Raw genomic sequence first — 21,604 nt, 5'->3', positions numbered from 1 at the left:
AGAACCAGGGAAGTAGGTCTCAAACTTGATGATGATGAGGGTGATGTCAGAGGATATAAAGTCTAGAGCTTCTCTATGGACACTGACTGGGGAGCCTGTTTTCACTCCAAAGTTGTCAAAATCTGGTGCTTGGGCAGTGACTTGCGGCGTCAGGAACCGACGAAAAAAGGCGTCCTTTAACATTGGCGTGATACGTGGCCATTTGCTAGTGGCATCAGAGGGAAACACGGCGGGACAAGGATGAAAGTTAAGGCGGTGAAAGTCCAACTGTGGCGGCTGGGGTGGTGGATGGGTCCAACAAACACCAACTTTCACCCAAGAGAGAGGTGTTAGCATCCCAGAAGATTCTAAAGCCAAAACCTGTTTGTTTTTCCTAAACCCAACCATGTGCGTTTGTTGTTGAAGGAGAAAAACGTCAATTCACGGTGATGTACCAACATAGTTTTGAAAGAGACTGCATTTAAATGTTAAATTTCCTGTGAAAACAGAAGTGTATTTTGAAAGAAGACAATGTATGCAATCGGCAGAACTTGACACGGCATCCCAGAACATCAAGAACCAACGCTTTTTTATACCCGAATGAGCTTGAGTCTGTTGTAGAGTTCTCAGTTCTGAAACAGAAAATGTACCTACATACTCAGGAAATTCCCCTGGATGCTCTCAGTATCATCTAGAACATCTTTAACGTCACTGTCTTTGGAGCAGCTCCAGACTTTATACCTTTGATGTCACAAATTTGAGTTTTAGCACTCTCTTTTTGAATTCAGGTGAGAGTCATTCATGTTTACACATATTTATGGACTGTCTTAGACCATAGGAATGACATTTATGAGTTTTGAAAATGGTTGTAGTTCCCCTTTAATCCTACGTCGGCACGGCTGCAGGTTTCCCAACAGCTCTGCAAACCAGCATTAACTGTCTCACTTATACAAACATATTGGTATCATAATGTTATTTTGAGATAGGAAGAAAACCAGCGGAGACAGGGAGGGATGATGAAAGATGTTTAAATGCAAACACAAGGATTTAAAGGGAGTTAATGGCAGAGATAGAGAAAGAGAGTAAGAAGGTGAGTCCTCTAATCGGCCCCTTCTACATTCCTGTCACATCCATCCTTAATCCACTTACATGTACCGCTCATCCTTCACCCCTCTTGTTTTCTTCTGTCTTCTACTTTTTCTTTCCATCCTTGTATTTTTTCTCAATTCTTTACTTTTTGGCGTTCAGTCTGCAACAGTCTTCTTTTTTACCACTCATTTGGTCCTTTGCTTTTCTCTCTTCAGCAGTACAGCACTTCTTTTTATTTCTTTAATTTCTTAACTCTGATTTCACCCAGTGTCTCGTTGCATGTCCCCTTTTTGCCTCCCTTTCTTTGTAGCTTTTCAAAAAATCCTTTCACCAGTTCTGCTGATTCCTTTTGACCCGTTCTCATTCTTTTCTTCTCATTATCACTTTTCCTCCTCAGGCCATTCACCACAGTAACTTTTATCCAATTGCCAAAATAAATGTTGCTATTCTTTCTGCAAACCAAAGATATAGACATAGATAGTTATTTGTTATGACAGCTGAAACATTGCGTTTCTTTATGTTTCAAAAACACTGTGGTTCATGTATGGTTAGGTTTAGGCAAAAAAAACTGTGGTTACGGTTACGAAAACATAGTCTTTGGCTTGAAATAGGTGGTTTTGGTGGCACAATCACAGCTAGAAATGCAGCCATAGCCACTGGAAACACAGTGATGAAAAGCAACTGGCTTTGCTGTTTGTTGGCCTTGAACAGTGGTCTACAGCTATGCAGGAGTCTTGCCTTCGTGTCACGCCATCCACCATTCTCTCCACCTCCTGATAGCAAAGTCAGCTCATATACTACAAAACCAGTTAAGAAATGTTGTTATTAAATGTACAAATGTAAATATCCGTGGTTTGCAGTAAATGTTCAACATTTACTTCCCCCATCAACTGGGCTGACTTTTGTGTTTACCCCTCTGCGTGTACCCATTTGTTTGTTTCTATGTAAACGTAAGCTCTATCTACCAGAAACAACAAGAGGCAAAGCAATATGTTCACTTGATAGACAGAAAAGCAACATAAAGTGGGGAATTAGAAATGTGAGCAGACTCAAAGTTTATGCAAGAATACAGCTGCTATGAATATTGTAAAGGGAATTTTGGTCATCAAATGTGTTTCAAGAATGTCTTCCAAAGAAGAACGACTGCATCAATGGTTTGAGAAAGTGCCCCACAATGACATATTGTTTACTTTGCAGTGACAAAGCCCTTGAGCGGGCATAGTCTTTATGACAAGAGCAAGGGAGGAAGTTAGGGTTATTGTTGCTTTAGAGTGACAAAGTCACCGTAGGGATGGTTGGGGTAGATGGATCGATCAACAGAATATCAGACTTTAACACAGGAGACTGCCGTTCATTTCCTTTCCTTCATCTTTGGTTTCCTTGAGCCATGACCACGATCATTCCATAACCGTCACCACGTCTGTGTTATTGTTACTATGATGAGAGAGTACTGATTGTCAACCCAAACCATTATTTTTCCATAAACCTAACCAATATTGTGCACGTTCATACTTCACAAGAGCTAGCTCAAAGTTCAGTTCACACAGATTAAAATGAGCGAGTTCACATCCATGGTTCAAAATTTGAATTTTGAGCTAAGTTCACAGTCCCAAAAAAGAGCTAGTTTAACTTCATGTCTTATATTTTTTTAAATAATTAATTAAAATCTTGTGATCATCTTTTACTCAATTTTCTCAAGACTGGTCGGATGCTCCACGTTTCAAACTTGTTGCTGATATAGCTGACATTCTTACTTGTTTCGTTTTTTTTCTTCAGATGGGCACAATTTGCATATAAATGTTATTTTTTTTCCCCCGTTGGAATCTGTACTTATTTATTCATAAAATTCCTTCAAGTATCCGTATGAAATGGCTTCAGCAGCACCAGTAGCTACAGTAGGTGCTTAAAATCCTCCAGTACTGTAAAACGGCGTTGTCAAATGCCTGAGAGTGAACAACACTCAAAATCAAGTTCATAAGTTGTAAAGTGATGCGTTCATTTCACTGTTCACCAAAAAAAACTAAGCACATTCAATGAACAGCCCTTTTTTTAGCATGTTCATACACAACACTGAACCCTACCAAGTTGTTCTTGTGTGTGTATATAACCAAACCTTAAGCAAAGTGCTGTCACATCGTAAAATGTGTTTGCTTTTCAACAGGGATAAAAACATAGCTATATGAATTTGTAAGTATACATTTAAGTCTCCTACATTTGGATTTGGATTAAAGACATTCCTCACCATAGAAAGTGATTACCATAAACATTAAGCATATGTGCAACATGCTATAGCCACTCAGCAACTTGGCGTCTCCCTGCAAGCCAACAAACACATTTAATCCAGACTTTTGTTGCTTTAAATTCATTTTCCTGTAAGAAGTTAAAGTTGTTTCTGTCTTCTGTGTTGATCATATAAATGTGAAACAGGCTCACGAACAGTTGGGAAGTTCTGTTGTCCTCACAATGGCCGCATTTGACCAAAACATACAAGATGATCTATTGAAGAAGTGTTGAAATCAAAGGAGCCACAGCACATCACTGTTTATTCAATGTGTTTCCAATATGTCTCCATCACTACTCATTGTGTAAAGTCTTTATCAACAGAAATGTTCTGCGTTGGGCAGTTTTTGTAAATTCCAGTCAAACATTTGTGCTGTTTACAGTAATTTCCAGATTTCATGAAGCAGTATTTGTTGATATGGATTGGATGGGAACCCTGCTAGTGTATCCTCCTTCTCTCCCTCTGTTCTGTCATTAATTACTCAGTCAGTAGTGGTTGCTCACTGATGGATTCATGGAGTGGCAGAGCTGCTGTGTGTGTGCTTCCCTCTGGTCCAGATGGTAGCAGAGGGAAGCATTGAATCAGTCTGCCAGTAGGCCTTATGATAGACATGATTAAACACACTAACTAATTATATGGAAGGAAATTAAATTCTGGACCCCCCGTTGTAACAAACATCCATGATCTGAACACATAGAAGCACAAACACACTAAGGCTGTGAATGCAACACGATGGTACAAATATGAAGAGCACGCACACACACTCACACAGACACACAAAGTACACCCTCATCCCAGATTGATACCAATCATGTCACTGCTAATCAGGGTGCTTGGTGAACAAAGCTGTCAGAGGAATCCAATCTTATCACAGATGATGGAATCGTTTACTGTGGATGAGGACGGAAGATGAAGTACATGGCCGCCAATATGAATCCAACAGTTATTCTCAATTCTAGAAAAATTACAGATGCGAGGAGCATGGTGATTATATGTTCTCAAAATTATCAGAACCGTCCTGGAGACCTACGTAGAGTTTAAGAGCTGAAGACATCTCAGCACTTGTCTGACAGTCCTTGTCAGCTCTACAGAGCGGTGGGAGTCCCTCAGTCTCGCATTAAGAAGTCATCAGTGTCAGTGATGGCGGACATAGAGAGAGACAGTGGAGTCAAATGAATATAGATGTGGAGGTCTTCAATTTTCATTTTTAAATCTTTATTCATGGGCAAGTTCTCACAAAACAACAAAATAGGTAGTTTATCAGTGCCTTCCAAAACAACACATAGATTACAAAAATGATACGTATGAGCATTAGCTGATGAAAATCATGGTTAAAAGAAGCCAACATTGACTGTTGGTAGATAACAGGATGCGAACCACTACCTCTGTTGTCAAAATCAGACGGAGACCCAACCGGTCTTCCGAAGGTCTTCCTTAAAGCTGGGCATACACTGAATGATTTATCCCAGTTGTAAAAATGTTCGATAGGAGAAGGAGGAAACATCAAAGAGGCGCGTATGCTGTTGCCATAACTCAACCAACCTAGCTTCCATATTTCCATCGTCATGATGCATCATGTTGCCATGGCACTTTTAGACACCCTTTTTGCCACTCTGTGCAGGCTCAATGGGAAATCAGGGCTCTGATCTTGTGGAGTCAACCTGTGACCTGTGAACTGTGTAAAAGCCTGATAATGGCCAACCAAAACTTTTGACATGTAAGAAAGTCATTCCAACATCCAACGGCCAGTCGGAAGCTGTTGAATGGGCTACGACTGGTCCTTGCTCCCCCCGTACACATCACGGAAAACGGTGCTCAATGAAGCTAAAGTTCAGTCCAACTCTAAAAGGAGTAGTGCGGTTCAAATCGTACAGTCTATGTCCATTTTAAGAGGTTTTAGGACAATATGGCAATGGCGAGCTACCTCCACCTCTGCTCCTTTCAGTGGGCTGCCATTCTCTTCAGCTGCCACAGGTCATGTGTCTTCGAGGAGAACAGTCTCACGTCTTACCACCTAACATTATCCACAGACAAGAACATTGATATTTTGACGATCCAACCCCAGATTTTGTTCAGTGATACTTTTTTTACACATTTTTTCCAGCAATTTGTTATTTTTCTTGAGTGCTACTATATTTCCTCATGGCAACCTATGGTTAAGGTTAGGAAAAGCTCACAGTTATGCCAAATAAACTTGGGGTTTAGGTTAAGGAAACATCGTTAACAATAATTGCAGCATGTGAACTTCAGTGTCCTTCATGAAAGTCAAATGATCTACACACTTATCCACCACTCCAACCTTCACAGTCTTACCTCCTGCCAAGTTACATGGTGGGCACACTACTTTTTACACTGGCACAGAACATCAACCATAGACGTCCATTGTTAATATAATTACTAGATACTGGGCTGTTTGTGAACGAATGAAATAACAGATTAATCAAACATGACAAACCTCAATAGACCTCTAGAATGGAAAGTACAACCTTGGTAGTTCTCTAGAATAGCATATACTTATCCCTATACTCAGTGCTATTTATTCCAGTACTGGAGCGCAACTATGATGTGCCCTTATATGTGTGCACACACATTTAAGTTGTGGCTAGTTTTGAAGATTAGGTAAACACCGTTCCTATGGTGATGAGTTTACATACAGTGGTCAACTGTAACTATAAAATAAATACGATGTTTTGCTGCCATCTTTACTAGTTAACTGTTGATTTAATTCACTGTGCCACTCAAAGGTTGGCGGCAACATTTAAGGTGGAATGTTTTCTTGTATGTTACTCAGAGCATGAGTTGACATCAAAAATCGGTCAACACACCTTAAAGGTCAACACAACAACTTTGACCATTTGTTTTTGTCTCCCCTGCACACTTCATGTGATTGGACCTTTAAAGGATAACTTTGGTATTTTTCAACCTGGGCCCTATTTCCCCATGTGTATGTGAGCGTATGATTCATAGGTACAACTCGTTCTAAAATTGGTTCAGTATTGAGGGAGGTGGATGCAGCTGGGAGCCACGAAACAAGCTAAAACAGTAACGGGGGCAAATGCGTCCTGTATATGTTTGCGCATTAAAAGTGCTTTTTTCGCCACTGACCAGTTCAGATCGCTAGTGTTATCTCTGTAAATAGCATACTAAGCCTTTCCCTTACCTCTGGGCTGTGTGATGTCACGAGCTTTGCTCCACTGTCTGTAGCTCTCTCTACTCGTGGGGCAGCCGTTTTCTTGAGGAAGCCGTGTTTCGGGATTGGATGTCTTCTCTTCTTCGGCTGGCAGCAGTCATCTTGGGAGAAGTGAGGCGCCAAGGCGCAGTGTCTGGACAGGAGTGTTAGCATCCATTTGTAGCACAACTAGCCACAACTTCAGCATCTCACCATCCGACAAAGGCAGCCTATGAAAGCTGTACGGGGTGTTGCACGACATCCTGTTCTTGCGTTCGGGAAAAAGGTCGGTTTATTTGAGCACTCCAAAAACTCCGGTAACACTCCAGGGTGTAGGACGTAAAAGACTCCGTCCCGACTCTTCTAGCGTAGCACACACACTTCATACACACATACTCACTTACATTACCCAGCGGGGCAGCCCTCCCCCTCTCTGCTCCACCACTGACTGACAGCTGACTCCACTCATACCACACTCACCACTGCCCCAGTGTCACTACAATATGCTATTTACATAGATAGCACTAGATAGCGATCTGAACCAGTCAGTGGCGAAAAAAAGCACTTTTAATGCGCAAACTTATACAGAATGCATTTGCCCCCGTTACCATTTTAGCTTGTTTCGCGGCTGTCGGCTGCATCCGCCTCCCTCAATACTGAACCAATTTTAGAACGAGTTGTACCCATGAAGCATACGCACACATACACATGGGGAAATAGGGCCCAGGTTGAAAAATACCAAAGTTATCCTTTAAGCACTAAAAATGTATACAAATTTCTGCTTGACCATAGGAACGGTTTCCTCATTTGGTGAAAAACATCATGGCGGAACTGCGTTCTGATGCACTCTGGCAGCACTACACCTGTGCCGATACTTCATATTCAGTGTTACAAAAAGAGGACTACTGAAAATATTACAGCTTTAATAACTACAGTCAACTTTGGCAGTGCCATGTGTCTCCATATGGCTGATCAGGCTGTGTGCCAGTTTGCCTTCCTAAAAAAAATCATGCCTTTTAATTACATAAAACACAAACATGGCATCGCCATATGTTGGTATGATCCCCAGACTCACTTTATTTTAGAGTCCAGTCATTTAACAGATGTTCACACTCACAGCTTCCTTCCAACAAGTAGCCCCAAAGAGAAAAAAAGGAATCTCAGATTCAAACCAACAGAACACAACCCTCTCAGACCCCTTTCATACTGTTACAGCAGACCACTCCACATCGATGACCCCAGCAATCTTTACAAATCGTGCTCAATTAATCAAGAGCGGCATGGCAAGGCCATAAACAGGTTATCTCTAAATCACCTCTAAAATATAATTGCATTGCATCAAAGTGGATCAAAACATCTCATCAGTCTCTGGAAGCCTTTGGAGGGCCGAAAATAATTATGTTGCGAGCCAAACCTGGCCCGTGGGCATGGAGTTGTTTGGTATTTACTGTCTTGAATCCAAACTGAACTCATGCCAACTGTTAACCACCAGCAGCTGGTCAACATCAGGTAGAAATACATGAAAAAATTGCTTGCTGTGCCGCGAGTCAGACTGGTTGTTGTGACCATGTTGTGCACACCAGCAAATTTCAAAATAATAGTCTACTGATCAAACATAGAACAACAATATTATTCCCTTGTAGAGCAGCTTTTTTGTTTATATATTATCTTTAAATTTCGTTTAAAAGCACTTGTGGTGTTGCCATTGAAGAACACTCTTTTTTTCTGTAACTGATAATGAAGCTCAGTGTACAGTAAACTTTTTTTGTGTATTTTTCACATTTATCTTGTCTGAAGTCACTGCAACAGAATCTTTCTTTTACCTGCTGTTTTTTGAAATACAGCCATGAGGTGCACTTGTGGTGTACTATAGTAAATACATTTCTTAGACACTCTGAGGACACGCTCACACAAACATGTACATATAAAAACAAACCAAAAGAATGTGTTGCTCCAGAAGCCCTGATGTAATTTCTGTCGCCCTGCAGAGGCCACCCAGCTCCTGTTTCTGGGAGCCACCTTCCTCTGGGTTAAAAGCTGACATGACTGATTTAACAGGTGCTGCAGTGTGCCGAGCAGATGCCGGGGCTATGTAGAGAAGAAGAAAAGGGGATTTTAAAAGGTTGATAAAAGAAAACAGGGAGAAGAAATGGATTAGCAATGGATAGATGGAGTGTGAGAAGAGAAAAGGTGAAGGGGAATTAGAGATGAGAGGAGGCGAGAGGGCACTAGAGGGAGAGGAAAAAAATGGATTATGAATGGAGAGGGGGAGAGAACATGAAAAATGGAGAAGATGGATGCTCGGAAACGAGGGGAGAAAAAAGAAGAGGGGGGATAGAAGTTGAAGAAAAAAAGGATTAGGGATAGAGGGATCTACTGGAAGAGAGATGAGATGGGGAAGGGGACAAGGAGGAGAAGATTAAGGTGGAGTGATATGCTTTTATCTTCTTGTGTCTGGAGAGCAGACAGTAACTACCCACGGTGTGTGTGTGTGTGTGTGTGTGTGTGGGTGTGTGTGTGTGTGTGTCCATGGGGGTACATTTCTGTTTGTGGACCTTTATGGTTACATGTTTTTTCTTCCATGTATTTGTGTGTGTCCACCTGTTTCAGTATGTGTGTGTGTGTGTGTGTGTGTCCATGACAATATTTGTGTTTGTGGAACGTTATTGTTACATGTTTTTTGTGTGTGTGTTTTTGTAAGTGTGTGTGTTTGGTTTCATCCTTTCGTCTATGTATTTGTGTCTATCTGTTTCTGTGTGTGTGTGTGTGTGTGTGTTTAACAGTCTAAATGCCACTCATCCTTCCTGGTTGAGTTAAATAAAACCAAGTGAAAAACAAAACAAGAAGATACTTCTAAATGTCTGCCCTTTATATCTGCAACCCATCCATCTGCTCCTCCGCAGAGGAGGAAGAAGAGAGGGGGAGGAGAGACAGAGGTATAGATGGATGGATGAATGGATGGATGGCAGGAAAAGAAGTAGGGAAGGAAGGAGGGAGGGAGGAGTGGAGGTTCTGGGGTTGTTGGGTTCATGGATGGAGGGATGGATGCTGGCAGGGAGGGGAGGGGGGCTGAATACCTAGAGCCGAGCAAATTAAAGTAAAAGCAAAGGATGGATGACAGTGAGGTACAGGGTGCATCTGGGAGTCCGGCAGACGAGGCATTGAGCGAGCCAGGGAGGGAGGGAGGGAGAAGAAGAGTTGGGAGGTAGAAAGAGACAGAGAGAGGAAGGAAGGGGAACGGGAAAGAGAGGGAGAGTCGTGACTGTAGGTTGATTTACGGAGGCTTTCCTTTTAATGAAATTGTTTCAGTGACAGAGCCGGTAAAAGGCCCTTAATGGATTGGCTGGCCTAATGTAATGAAATTACTCCCTCTTTCACTACAGAGAGAGGGAAAAAAAAGAATAAAAGAGGACACGGGGAGGAGGGGAGAGGAGGAGGAGGAGGGAAGGAGGAGGATGGGAGAGGAGAAAATGCAATTAATATTTACAGAACAGACAAGCAGGGTGGGCTTTAGTAGCTATGGCTCGCTCCCTCTCTTCTTCACTGTGTCTACGTCTCTCATCCCTCTCTCTCCCGATGGCCAGTGTGCGCTGGGCGTGCAGCAGGGGAGGGAGGTGATAGGCTGACGCCAGGCAGGCCACTTCAGCGCACCGGTCTCCTCTCTCGCGCTCTCCTTTTCCTCTCCTGCTCTCTTCAGGGCTGGCCATATCAGCGCTGAGGTGAGAGACTTAACCTGAGCCTGTGTGCTATCGTCTGGACCGGGCATCCCTAGAGTGTGTGTGTGGCTGTGTGTGTGTGTGGGAGTGTGTCTGGGAGAGAGAGTTAACGCCAGTGTCTCCTACCTGCTACCTTAAGCCCACTTACTGGGGTATCACCTCACACACACCCCCACACACACTCATTCACGCAACCCGTCTTTTGTTAGTCCCTCCCCCAGCTGAGCGGACCTTGCAGACTTGCGCCTGACTCTCTCCCATCTCTCTCTCTCATCTGTGTGTGTGTGTGTTTGTCTGTGTGTGTGTTTGTGTGTATGTGTGTGTGCTCGGTGCAGGCAACTGGACAGCAACCACATCAGCTGCATCGAAGATGGAGCTTTCCGAGCGCTGCGCGATCTGGAGATTCTGTAAGTAGAGAAAAACCCTGGTCCTCTCACTCTGGCTCCTCCATCTCTCTTCTCCTCCTCCGTCTCCTCCTCCTCCTCTCATCCCGTCTTCTCCTCTACCCCCCTTTTTCATGTGTTGTCTGTGAAGCAGGGATCTGTCCTGCACTCTCCTCCTCTCGTTATCAGCTTTGTTTTCTGTCTTATTCAGTTTCTTTTTCCTCTTCACATCTTCCTCTCCTCTCTTTCTTGCACGTCGTCCTTTATTCTTTCCCCTTCATCACTTTTTTCTGTCATCCTTTTATCGTCCTCTTCAGACACATCTTCTGTATGTCTTCAGCATGAGAAAAGCTTCAACTTAAACACGCTTTTGTTGATAAACTGTTGTCCCTTTACATGTTTCTGTGTGTGAATTCTCTTGGCGATATCCCTGTGTTTGTGTGTGTGTGTATGTGTATGTGCGTGTGTGAGCTGAAGTGCACGTCTAAGTGCTTGCGTGCGTAGCTCACAAGAGTGAAGCGCAGCGTACCTGTTCATTCACCAGCAAACATGTTGTCCTTGACTTACAATACAGCGGTACACAAACACAGAGAGTGAAGAAAATAGTGCATCTGCCACCTGCTGTGGTGTGCGCTTTCGCTGCACCATGTGTGCCCGTGCATGTGGGTGATTCCCTCCTGCATATGGGAATACGTTGATGCGTATTTGCTTCCAGCTGTGTGTGTGATTGAGTGTGTGTATGTGTGAGCGTGTGCAAGTTTGTGCGCCGGATCTGTCCACATTTTTAGAGCTGCTCATTTGTCACTATGCTCAGAGGTGTGACTGGCGTCTGGGCACTGCGAGGTTGTGTCGGGAAAGGTGTCTACTTTCTCGACACTTGTATGTGTGTGTGAGGGCGTGCGTCACTGCACACAAATAAGTGTGTGTGTGTGTGTCCATGTTGTGCATTCGCTCTGGCACGGAAGCAGACGCTATGCTTCATTGTGGGTTCTGCATCAGAACCAAAATCTTTTGCTTCAGTTCACTGCAACAAACTGAACTGTCAAAGCATACATTTCCAATTCTTGTGCTTGAATATGTAAAGGTTAAAGGGTCGTGTCTTAATTTTGTGAAACATTGAGCTGGAAAAAGTTAAACAGTTCTTTGGTTGGCAACAGCATTGGTTCGTTTGACTGCAGGGATGTTGGCAATGCATTCATATTCTGCTGTATGGTGCTGAGAAGTGAAAAGGTTAGTGGGATTGTTGCTGAATATGTTTATTAGAGGGTAAAACTGTATGGCAAATAAGGCTGAGACAAAGGAACACATAGACAAAGAACGACAAAAGCGGCAGAGGAAACGAGATGACCAGACAGTGGAGGAGAGGGCAAGATGAAGATGAAGAGGACAGCACTGTCCCCCATTACAGCACATAGCATAGAGCTAAATGCTGTTTCTTCCAAGTGGACATGGTTGAGATCCACAGAAATAGACCCACAAGATTAGTGTCATGTGTCCAATAATACAGTTTTGAAGTTGACATTTGATCAAGTTGTTGTTTCTCATGGTTTTGGACACATTGTGACAATAATCAAGATGGGAACTCTAATGGGTCGCTTCTGGAGTAAATCTGTCTCATTATCACATGAATATTCAACAATATGGGAGTCTCCCACGCCAAAATCTATTGGCTACATGTGTGCTTTTAACAGCTCTATGTAAAATGTCTACATGATGTGTTATTTAAAAACCATTCACTCCACCTTTGGCACAATGTTTATTTCTCTCCAACTATTTAAAAAGATGGCGTGATCAAGGACAAGGTTTAAAGCTGCATAATTATATACAGTAGAAGGCAGGTATTTGTAATGTAAAAGCTCAGTGAGACTCCCAACAGTATCAGGCTCATCTTGATGAGAACCCTGCTGTTGTCGGTGTGAGTGTTCTTGGTGCAGTCTGGTGCTGCCTAATGTGTTCACATGAATGATTAAAGAGAGCAGGAAACAGTGGGAAATGGCTCAATACATGACAGCTTATTCTGTGCGCCATCCACTCCAAATACCGTCATTTTAAATGTTGTGCACGGAGAACATATTGTAGATATTTTTTGGTGTTGGAAAATAGATTAACGTCAGCTTGAGTTAAGTTGAAATGCTGCAGAAGAAAAAGAGGTTTATTTTATCATCTTTCATTCAACCTGTCCACATCCCTTTATTTCTACCTTTCATTTCCCTTTAGCAAAGTTAGCTTTTTTGATTCACCTGCCTCACTTTTTTGCTCAGTGCACAATGGAAGTGATAGGGGCCAGAGAGAGGGGGATCGGCAGCGCGAGATACAACATATTAGCAATTCATAAGACTCTGACAGCTGAGTGCTCGGCAGGATTTACAATTCACTGTAAATACGCAGCCGTTCCCATTCACAGCAGACAGCATGACAGCACACAGTATATTCACTGAATGTGACGTTTTAATAAAGGCAGGTGTGCGTGTGTGTATGTGTGTGTCTGTTTGTGTGTGTGCACGTGTGCAAAGGGCATGAATGACAGTAAGCAATTCTGCCGCTGGACTGATCTTCATTTCAAGCATCTTAACACACACACACTCACAGATGTATGCGTATTCACACATATGCATACACATGCTCACACACACACACACACACACACACACACACATATATAGGCACAGCCCCATCTGTTCGGTTCTTGGGGTTGATTTCGTGACCATTGTACAAAATGGGATGATAGAGATAACAGTGATTGGAGGTCATGTGACTGCACCATCAGGTAGGTGTGTGTGTTTCTGTGTGTGTGTGCACACCTGGGCACATAGAGTGTTGTACATGAGTGTGTGTGTGTGTTGGAGGGTGTTCTTCTATCATTATGAGGACCAGTTGGTATATTAGACCTTCAAAATGAGAACATTTTGCTAATTAAGACTTTGTTTTAGGTTTAATGTTAGAATCATAAGGTTGAGGTTGAGCTTAGCTTTGAAATCATAAGTTGATTAATTTATCAGGGGGTGTGTCCACATAGCGTTTGTCTCTGGCAGGGTGCTAGGAAGCGCTTCATCAAAATAGCGCTACACAGCTAACAACACGCCTACAATGTGTTCGGTGATAGAAGCATCGCACTCACCAGCAGCATTCAGTGTCGAGTCAATCTAATGGGATTTTCTGTCTTTGGTGGAAGAGTTTATGTTTTACTATACACCTCAGGTTAGACCAGGGGTGTGCCGAAGAATACGAAAGACGGGAAAACAGAGTACACACACTAGACCAAGCTCCACTGAACATATATTTGATTTTATTACCACCGAGGTGACACTTCGAGCTTCGCGCTTTTTATCAGATGGCGAAAGAATAATGAAGATGGTTAAGTGTATTCTGTCTTTCGCATGATCTTTTGTCCAGCACCCAGTGTTCATTGTCTGATGGTGCGTGCCTTTATATACCTTTTTGTGCTACATATTACATCCATGGGATAGACAAGGCGCTGGAAAAAATAGCTTCTCCATTTTCTTGGGTTTTAGGTGACGACTCCTGCTGCCTTTAATCTATGATTGGTTGCCGAAAAAGTAACAATCGTAATGTCACCAACGCCTTTCTGAAACTTCATAGATTTTCAACCAGAAGTGCCTGCAGCGACAGTGCAAAAATCTCGACACAAAAAAGACGCTGAGAGCAGTGCTGTTTTCTCTCAGCGGCCACATACGATCTCTCCTCATTGGGAACAACTGAAAAAAGACGTGGGTGCTCAGGAAAATAGCTATATGGACACCCAGCCATGGCCGACCACGAGTTAGGTCTCTTTCCGAGCGGTAACGTTGAACATTTGCGTTGAGTATTTGCTGCTTTTCTCTGTTTCATATCATTGTAAATGAATTTATTTGGGGTTTTGGCTGCGGGTCATACAAAACAAGCAATGTGAACATTTCGCCTTGGTTTCGGGGAAGTAGTTTTCATACATTTTACTGATGATTTATCAGTTAATCGAAAGCGTAATCAACAAAAAATATGTGTAAGTTGAAGGTCTTGTTAGGGTAAAATCCAGGATTAAGCATGTAGTTGTGAGGATAGAATTGCATTATGTCGATGCAGGTTCTCACAAGTATAATAGTCCCAATGTGTGAGCAGAAATATGTGTTTCACTGAGGCTGGATAAGCAAGTGTCAGCGTGTGTGTCAGCCAACACCCTTGCATGTTTGCTTGCGTGTGTCAGTCTATCTGTGTACGCCTCTGTGAGTGAGTGCTCTTGTTTCTGTCATTTGTGTGCGTTTTTTATGAATAATGCACCAGTTACACATTTCCATCCCCATTACTGGTCAAAACTGTCCACTTCATGCATGATGGAGCTTTAAGATGATGATGATCGTTCTGAAAGATGTCTGTCTACGTGTGTGAGTGTGTCTGTGTATGTGTGAATTTCCTTTTCTACATTTCAGTGTAAGCATGTGTTAGGACCTGCAGGAGTGTTGTATAAAGGCCTGTATGTAGACTGGAAGGCAAATGGATACATGTTGAGTGTGTGTGCATGTGTGTTTCGGCCATTTGTGTTAATTTAGTTTGCTAATTGAAAGAAGCACGACACTGTGTGTGTGCGCCACTAACGAATCTCCACATTAATTAATCTAGTCATTTTTAATTAGCCGCTGCTTCTTGGTAGACTAGGCTTTATCTGAGCTGCTTAATATGTTTCACAGGAGCAGCGTTGACGAGTCAATGCTGAATATTGGGACGTCGGGCTCATTTTAAAAATGCTAAATGGATTTTAGTTTGGTAGTTTCATTCATCTTGTTATAATTGTTTATTAAATTAGACAACATGCTAAAATTATGGGGCATTTGAAAGGATTGGATTTATAAAATATTTGACAGAATTAAAAAGGAATGATTTCTGTGCGTGCCGATGCGTCTAAAAGGCTCAATCATTTATCTTTGTTGGACAAAGTGATAGCTATATATTAAGAATTCCTCATTTTTTTAAATAGGAATGCATTTTTATGTATTTATGTTATTTTAATTTTCCATTGACATAAATCAAAATGTGCCTCTTTTTCTGTGGTTTTCATCTCATGATATTCTGCAGCACTTTTGACACGTATATAGCGCTTTCATTACACATCCCAAACCATCACTGAGCAAAGTGTGAAATATAATATACGGTAGCACATTGAAGTAAAACACCTAAAAGTCTGGGGTAAAGCGATTTGTATTGCTGTTAACCTTTACGTCCTGGTTTGACAGAAGAGTTTAGCTTCCCAAAGAGGTTTAGGAAGAAAGACGGACATGACTAAAGACACTTTTACATTCACCATTTCCTTTGATATCCACTCCCTTTACTCATATGTCCTTAGATAGTCTCTTCCTCCCTTGCTTCCTCCTCTCTTTACGCTTGCTTTCGTGGCTGCCTGGATGAAAGTGCAGGATCAGTGTTGTAAAAGCAAGGCAGTGCTGGGCTATGATTTATTTAGACCTGAAAGGACTGCGGTTACTATCCTTTCCTCTCTTTTTTTGCCAGCAGAGGCAAGAGACAAGAGAGATTTGGGGGAGGTGGAGGGCGTTCACAAAATGGAAAAGGGAAGAAGGAGGGAAAGAAAGGGAGGAGTGTGGTATCAGTGTTGTAAAAGCAGCCAGTTTCCTGGACATCATTTATTTATCTGCTGCTGGACCTGAGGAGAAGGAGGGGGGAGAAACCAGGCGATACAGAGGAAGAGATAGGAAGGGAAGGAGGGAAATCCAGAGATGAGAGGCAGAAGATTTAGAGATATAGGTGGAGAAAAGGAAAGATAGAAGGTTGGTAGGAAGGGGAAAATGGGACAGAGACTGATACCTAAGAGATTGACAGATACATCTAACAGATACAAGATCAGACAAATCCAAGCACCAGATTAGACCAAAAAAAGATGCTAAACTTGTCCATTTATTGCATCAAGACATAAAGAGAGGACAAAGAAAAGAGATGTAGGACACAAAGGTGTAGAGGACATCAGAGAGCAAAATGGAGATAAAAAAGGAGACAGAAAAGCAGGAAAAAACACTGATGTGATGTTAGAGGGTAAAAAAAAAAAAAAAAAAAAAAGAACGACCAGTGATAGAAAATAGATTGAAAGGATCAGAGGGAGGAGAGCAGGGAGGCATTAATTATTGATGGAACAAATGTCTGAGTGACTGACTCAATTTGGCCCTTTGTTGTTTCCAGACCACCAAGGCTGTCAGATAGACTCAGAACAGCGTTTCTCAAAGTAAGGACAGAGACCCTGCCTGGATTGCTGATGTGCTGAATATCTGGGTCCTGATAGGGACAGTTCACCAAATCAAAATACGTATTTTTCTTCTTACCTGTAGTGCTATTTATCAGTCTAGATTATTTTGGTGTGAGTTGCTGAGTGTTGGAGATATCAGCTGTAGAGATGTCTGCCTTCTCTCCAATATCATAGAACTAGATGCCACCCGACTTGTGGTGCTCAAAGCACAAAAAGCAATACATTTAAAAAACTCAACAGCAATGTCTCTTTGCAGAAATCATGACCTGGTTACTCAAGATAATCCACAGACCTTGTTGTGAGCAGTTTCATATAGGAACTTCTTCAAATAAATTCAGTTCAATCGAACTTTATTTGTCCTGACGGAAATTCTTGTGCCAGAGGGTGCTTCACATTACAGTAACACTCAGTACAGTAACCGCAATTTAATGTTCACAACCAGTGGGTTCCCCGGGTCAGGATCACTCACTGGACTCAGTTTTAGAACATAGAGTATCAAGAACATTTTAGAACATAGAGTATCAAACATCTGGCAAAATATATAAATATACAAGGTAGAAGTATTGTCAAGGAGCAAAAGCAAATCCAGTGCCTGATAGAGTAACAATAAGAGTACTGCGTGTCATAATCAATGTTATATTGAATATGATATAGCAATTAGAAGTAGCATTGCACACGATCGAGAAAATGATATTGCACTACACTGACAAGTGGTTATGATATTGAAGAATACTATTGCACATGATGTGAAAAATATTGAAGATAATAATTGCAGGAATGTACATCATGGAAAGTAATAGTGCTCCTAATATAGGTGAATATTGCTGTCATTGTCCCTTGTTTCAGCTTTCCACCAGCTTGTGTTTCCAACGCTGTCTTCAGCGGCAGCCCGCTAGAGTTACTTGTTACTTTTTTACCTTATTTATGTACTTTTAATAGTTGTTTCATAGCATAGTGTAGTAAGGTTCGTTTTGGCAGCATGAAACATTTTTGTTTTTATCACTATTGGAGTACTTTTATTGTGCCGGACCACCGTCCTAGTGGAGTTCGCACCTGTAAACTGTATCACCGAGCAGAAGGACGTGTGCATCTACTCATGTATGAGAGGCTGGTGCTTGGGACAGTGCCAGATGTAAATACTGATGGCATCTTCTTTGGCTGAGCTGTAACGTTAACTAGCTCAGTGGTGCTAGGTGAGCTACCAGTAGATGTATGCTTCCTTCTCTGCAGTGATATGGTCTGCAGGTGAAATTTGGCAGAAAGAAAATAGTTCCTGAATGAAACTGCTCACAACAAGGTTTGTAGATTATCTTGAGTAAGCAGGTCATTATTTCTCGAAAGACACATTGAAAGAATGTTTACATCTCTACCGCAGATATCTCCAAATACGTAGTAGTAGTACGGGCTACAGGTAAGAAAAAAAGTATGTATTTTTGATTTTGTGGTGAACTGTCCCTTTAAATTGAAATGCAGATATGGGGTCAAAATGCAGTTTTAGTTACAAGTTAGATTGCTATTCTGTGATTATAGGTTTTACTTTAATACTTGAAATATTAAGAGCTATGCTCTTGTTTTTAATGTTTCAATTAGGTATTTTTAAAATCTTATATAACCAGTAGATTTCTACTAATTAAATATATTATTTTTTTAATGTAATGTTTTGCTCACCAACTTTTATGTCCCTGATTATAAAACTGATTGCTGCAAAGTGAAGTCATCCAGTTGATGGATAAACACCCTGAATCTCAAACATAAATTGCCTTCAGTGCATAAATAAACCAGTTGCATTTGATTATTGCCTTCACAGCAGCCTTGAAAGGTGAGCATCAATATGTTCAACACTCACCTGTCAGTCATAAAATCACACACTGTTTCTTTAAGCCTGTGCACGACCTGTTATAAACTGTTGTCATAGTGAGGCTTTGCATCCAACTTGGCCTCTTCTACAGGTCATCTTTCCTCCCCCTTTAATATCCGTCCAGTCATTTTCCACTGGCCTGTAATGAAGATGAACTCCACTACTGCCATGGTGAAAAATTAAAGAAGGAAATTAGCATGCTCTGGTGATTTTAAGTAAGCTTTCATTGCCTGAAGATTAGAGGAGTGAGTCTGGGAAGTTGCCAGTCAATTTCTGAAAGTAACTTTTTGGCTTGTCCGCGAGGGCTTTTGTGCTCACAAAACATTACCTGCCAGGATTCACTTTTCGTGACCACAATAATGAATTAACATTTTTCACTGAAATGCTGTTCTCCAAGATGTCTTTGTTGAGTGGCATAGAAACAGGGAGAGGATGTGAGGCTTTGATACAGAAACATTGCATTGGTTTGAACGGTTTGCCTCATGGTCAGAAGGTGCACCATGCACAGCAGGGATAAACTTTTCGAACAGGCCAAGACCAAAAGCTTTATATCACTGCGGAGTTCAAATGTTTCTGTTTTGAAACATAAGCCACTGTAGTGGAAGCACCATATTGATTCATTGACGGACAAATGTAGCAGACATTTGGCATTTACTGTGGTGGGTATCAACTTCAAACAGTGTTGTGTAATTTAAAGCCACACACTGTGTTGGGAAATGAAGAAACAGACTCACACAGTATCTCTTAATATCAAACATCGAAGGTGCCCTTTAGCAGAGTCTCTGTTCTGCTGGGAGATCCTGAGAGCTGAAAGGTATGAATGATCAGCTCGGTATCTTTTTAAATTACATTCATAGTGGATGAATCTGCAGCACAGACTTTATGTGCACGCCAGCATTTAGTGCCAAAGCAGGAATCAGTGTGTGTTTTATGTAGAGATGTAAAAAGTCAGGGTGTGAGGATAGCCATGTGACACTTAAATGCAGATGATGGGAGTTTGCATCCGATCACAGATCTGAAATTAAGTACAAGAAAAGTGCATACATGTTCTTGTTTGGCCTGACATTGCCGGACCAAATCGCACGTGAATTAGTCTGGAGTCTCTCAGTTCAGTTCAGAGCAACCAGTGACCAGGTCTGCCAGATGTAGATGGCTGATCACAGCACAGTAGGTTGGGACATGGCACAAAATGGGTGGGGAACAAATACTGCCTGAGCGACAGACAACTATAAACAGACTGCAGCGTGCAGAGGTGAGCTTGGATAATACATTTCTGCCAAATGCTGTCGGATATACGGCAAAAACATCTTTCTTGTCATGAAAATCTGTAAGTGAAGTTGATTGTTCTGCTTTTAGAGAAAGAATTGTAGCCAGTTTATTCGATACTGACATGATGATGACTTTAGCAGAAAATTCACATGAGCTGCAGCCATCTTGGTTGTTTTCAAAAATACTTCAACATTGTTCGTCCCTACGGTCTTCGTCGGGCGTGATTGGCCCAGCACGTCTCAGGCTGCTGGAAATTTGTCCAAAGCGAAGGGGGACCAGATGCATCTGCCAGAGCAAAAAAAAAAAAAAAAAACATCAGCTCAAAGATTTGTCTTGTTCCCAGGGTCTCTGTAGCTTCTTCACTGCTAACAGTTAGCATTCCAATCCTATCACCTGATAAGAAAGTTAATATTGCACATGGCAGCTAAAAAGTAGGGCTGCAACTAATGAATATTTTTGTTGTCAACTAATCTGTCCATTATTTCTTCGATTAGTCGACTAATCATTTTATTGAAAAATGTGTTAAAATGTTGAAAAATGTCGGTCTGTCTCTCCCAAACCCCAAAATTATGTCATCTAATGTCTTGTTTCGTACTCACGCCAAAGGGTTTTAGCTCACCGTCATGGGAGAGTGTGTAAAGCTGCCAATATCTGAACGTAAGATGCTGCAATAAGAGTATTTTGGGGTACTTTTATAGTACTTTTCTATGAAAAATGACTCAAACCGATTAGTCGACTACTAAAATAGTCACCGATTGTTCTAATAGTTGATTAGTCATCGATTAGTCAACGTATCGTTGCAGCCCTACTAAAGAATGGTTAAAGGTACAGAAATACTGGCAAACTGAAACACGTAGTCAAAGGTATACTATTGCTGCTTCCATATAAGTAAAAAATAGCCGCCCACAGACGCCATAACGGGAGATATGATGAACCCACTGTCTTTGGTGTAATTTTACTCACTGTTTGATGATCCAGGTGGTTCAGTTGGTTTAGAGTTGACTGATGTAAAGGATGTACAGTATGGAGAGTTGCAAGATGACGCTAACAGATTGTCTTGACTGTCCTGTTCAAAAAAGTGGAAACAAAATCCCCAAACAAACATTCCTCCATATAAACAGGCCTCTACAAAAAAGTTCAAATCAATGGGGTATTAAACGACTTCATCAAACAATAAAAACTAAGATTAACCAAATACATGGTGGTTAAAGACTGTAACAACACTTGCTTGAGCACACCTGCCTTTAAATAAAGTCTCCCTAGATGCCAGGTCAGGTGGTGCATTGACTCAAAAAAAAAAAGGAATCTAGGACTTGCTTGAAATTGCTTTAACAGTATTGTAGGATTGTCAGTTATGGTTTATAAACAAGCTCTTTGGTGAAACTGAAAGTAAAAGCTGACCCCAGATTCACTCTCATTTGGCTTTTTGCCTTGCTATATTTGCATTTTTCGGAAATCCTGCATAGTATACCTTTAACGCTTAAGGTACAGTACACCTGATTAAAGTTATAAACAAGTGGAAAATTCATTCTGTAAAACAGAAACAGTCTGGATGCAACAGCTCTGCTTGAACAGCAAACAGACCCTTACAAAAATGGCAACAAATCAAGCTGCTA

At 41.6% G+C, this 21,604-nt stretch overlaps 1 protein-coding gene across 2 annotated transcripts in view; it reads left to right on the top strand.

Moving 5' to 3' along the window:
* slit3 (slit homolog 3 (Drosophila)) overlaps window positions 1-21,604 on the top strand; it is a 356,338-nt gene that overhangs the window by 188,084 nt on the left and 146,650 nt on the right. Inside the window, exons 1-2 of one of the 2 annotated variants that reach the window (XM_033624503.2) lie at window positions 10,137-10,237; window positions 10,570-10,641. Coding sequence is in view for 1 of the 2 variants with exons in the window: in XM_033624492.2 (XP_033480383.2) it covers window positions 10,570-10,641 (72 nt within the window). In the remaining variant the exon portion in view is untranslated. Of the gene's footprint in view, window positions 1-10,136; window positions 10,238-10,569; window positions 10,642-21,604 lie in introns of those variants that run through there. The other variant, XM_033624492.2, reaches the window with a different exon arrangement.

The sequence above is a fragment of the Epinephelus lanceolatus genome, chromosome 7, assembly GCF_041903045.1.
Source record: "Epinephelus lanceolatus isolate andai-2023 chromosome 7, ASM4190304v1, whole genome shotgun sequence".
NCBI classification, from domain to species: Eukaryota; Metazoa; Chordata; class Actinopteri; order Perciformes; family Serranidae; genus Epinephelus; species Epinephelus lanceolatus.
Note: the sequence above shows the minus strand (reverse complement) of the source record. Positions and strands in the feature narration are given on the sequence as shown.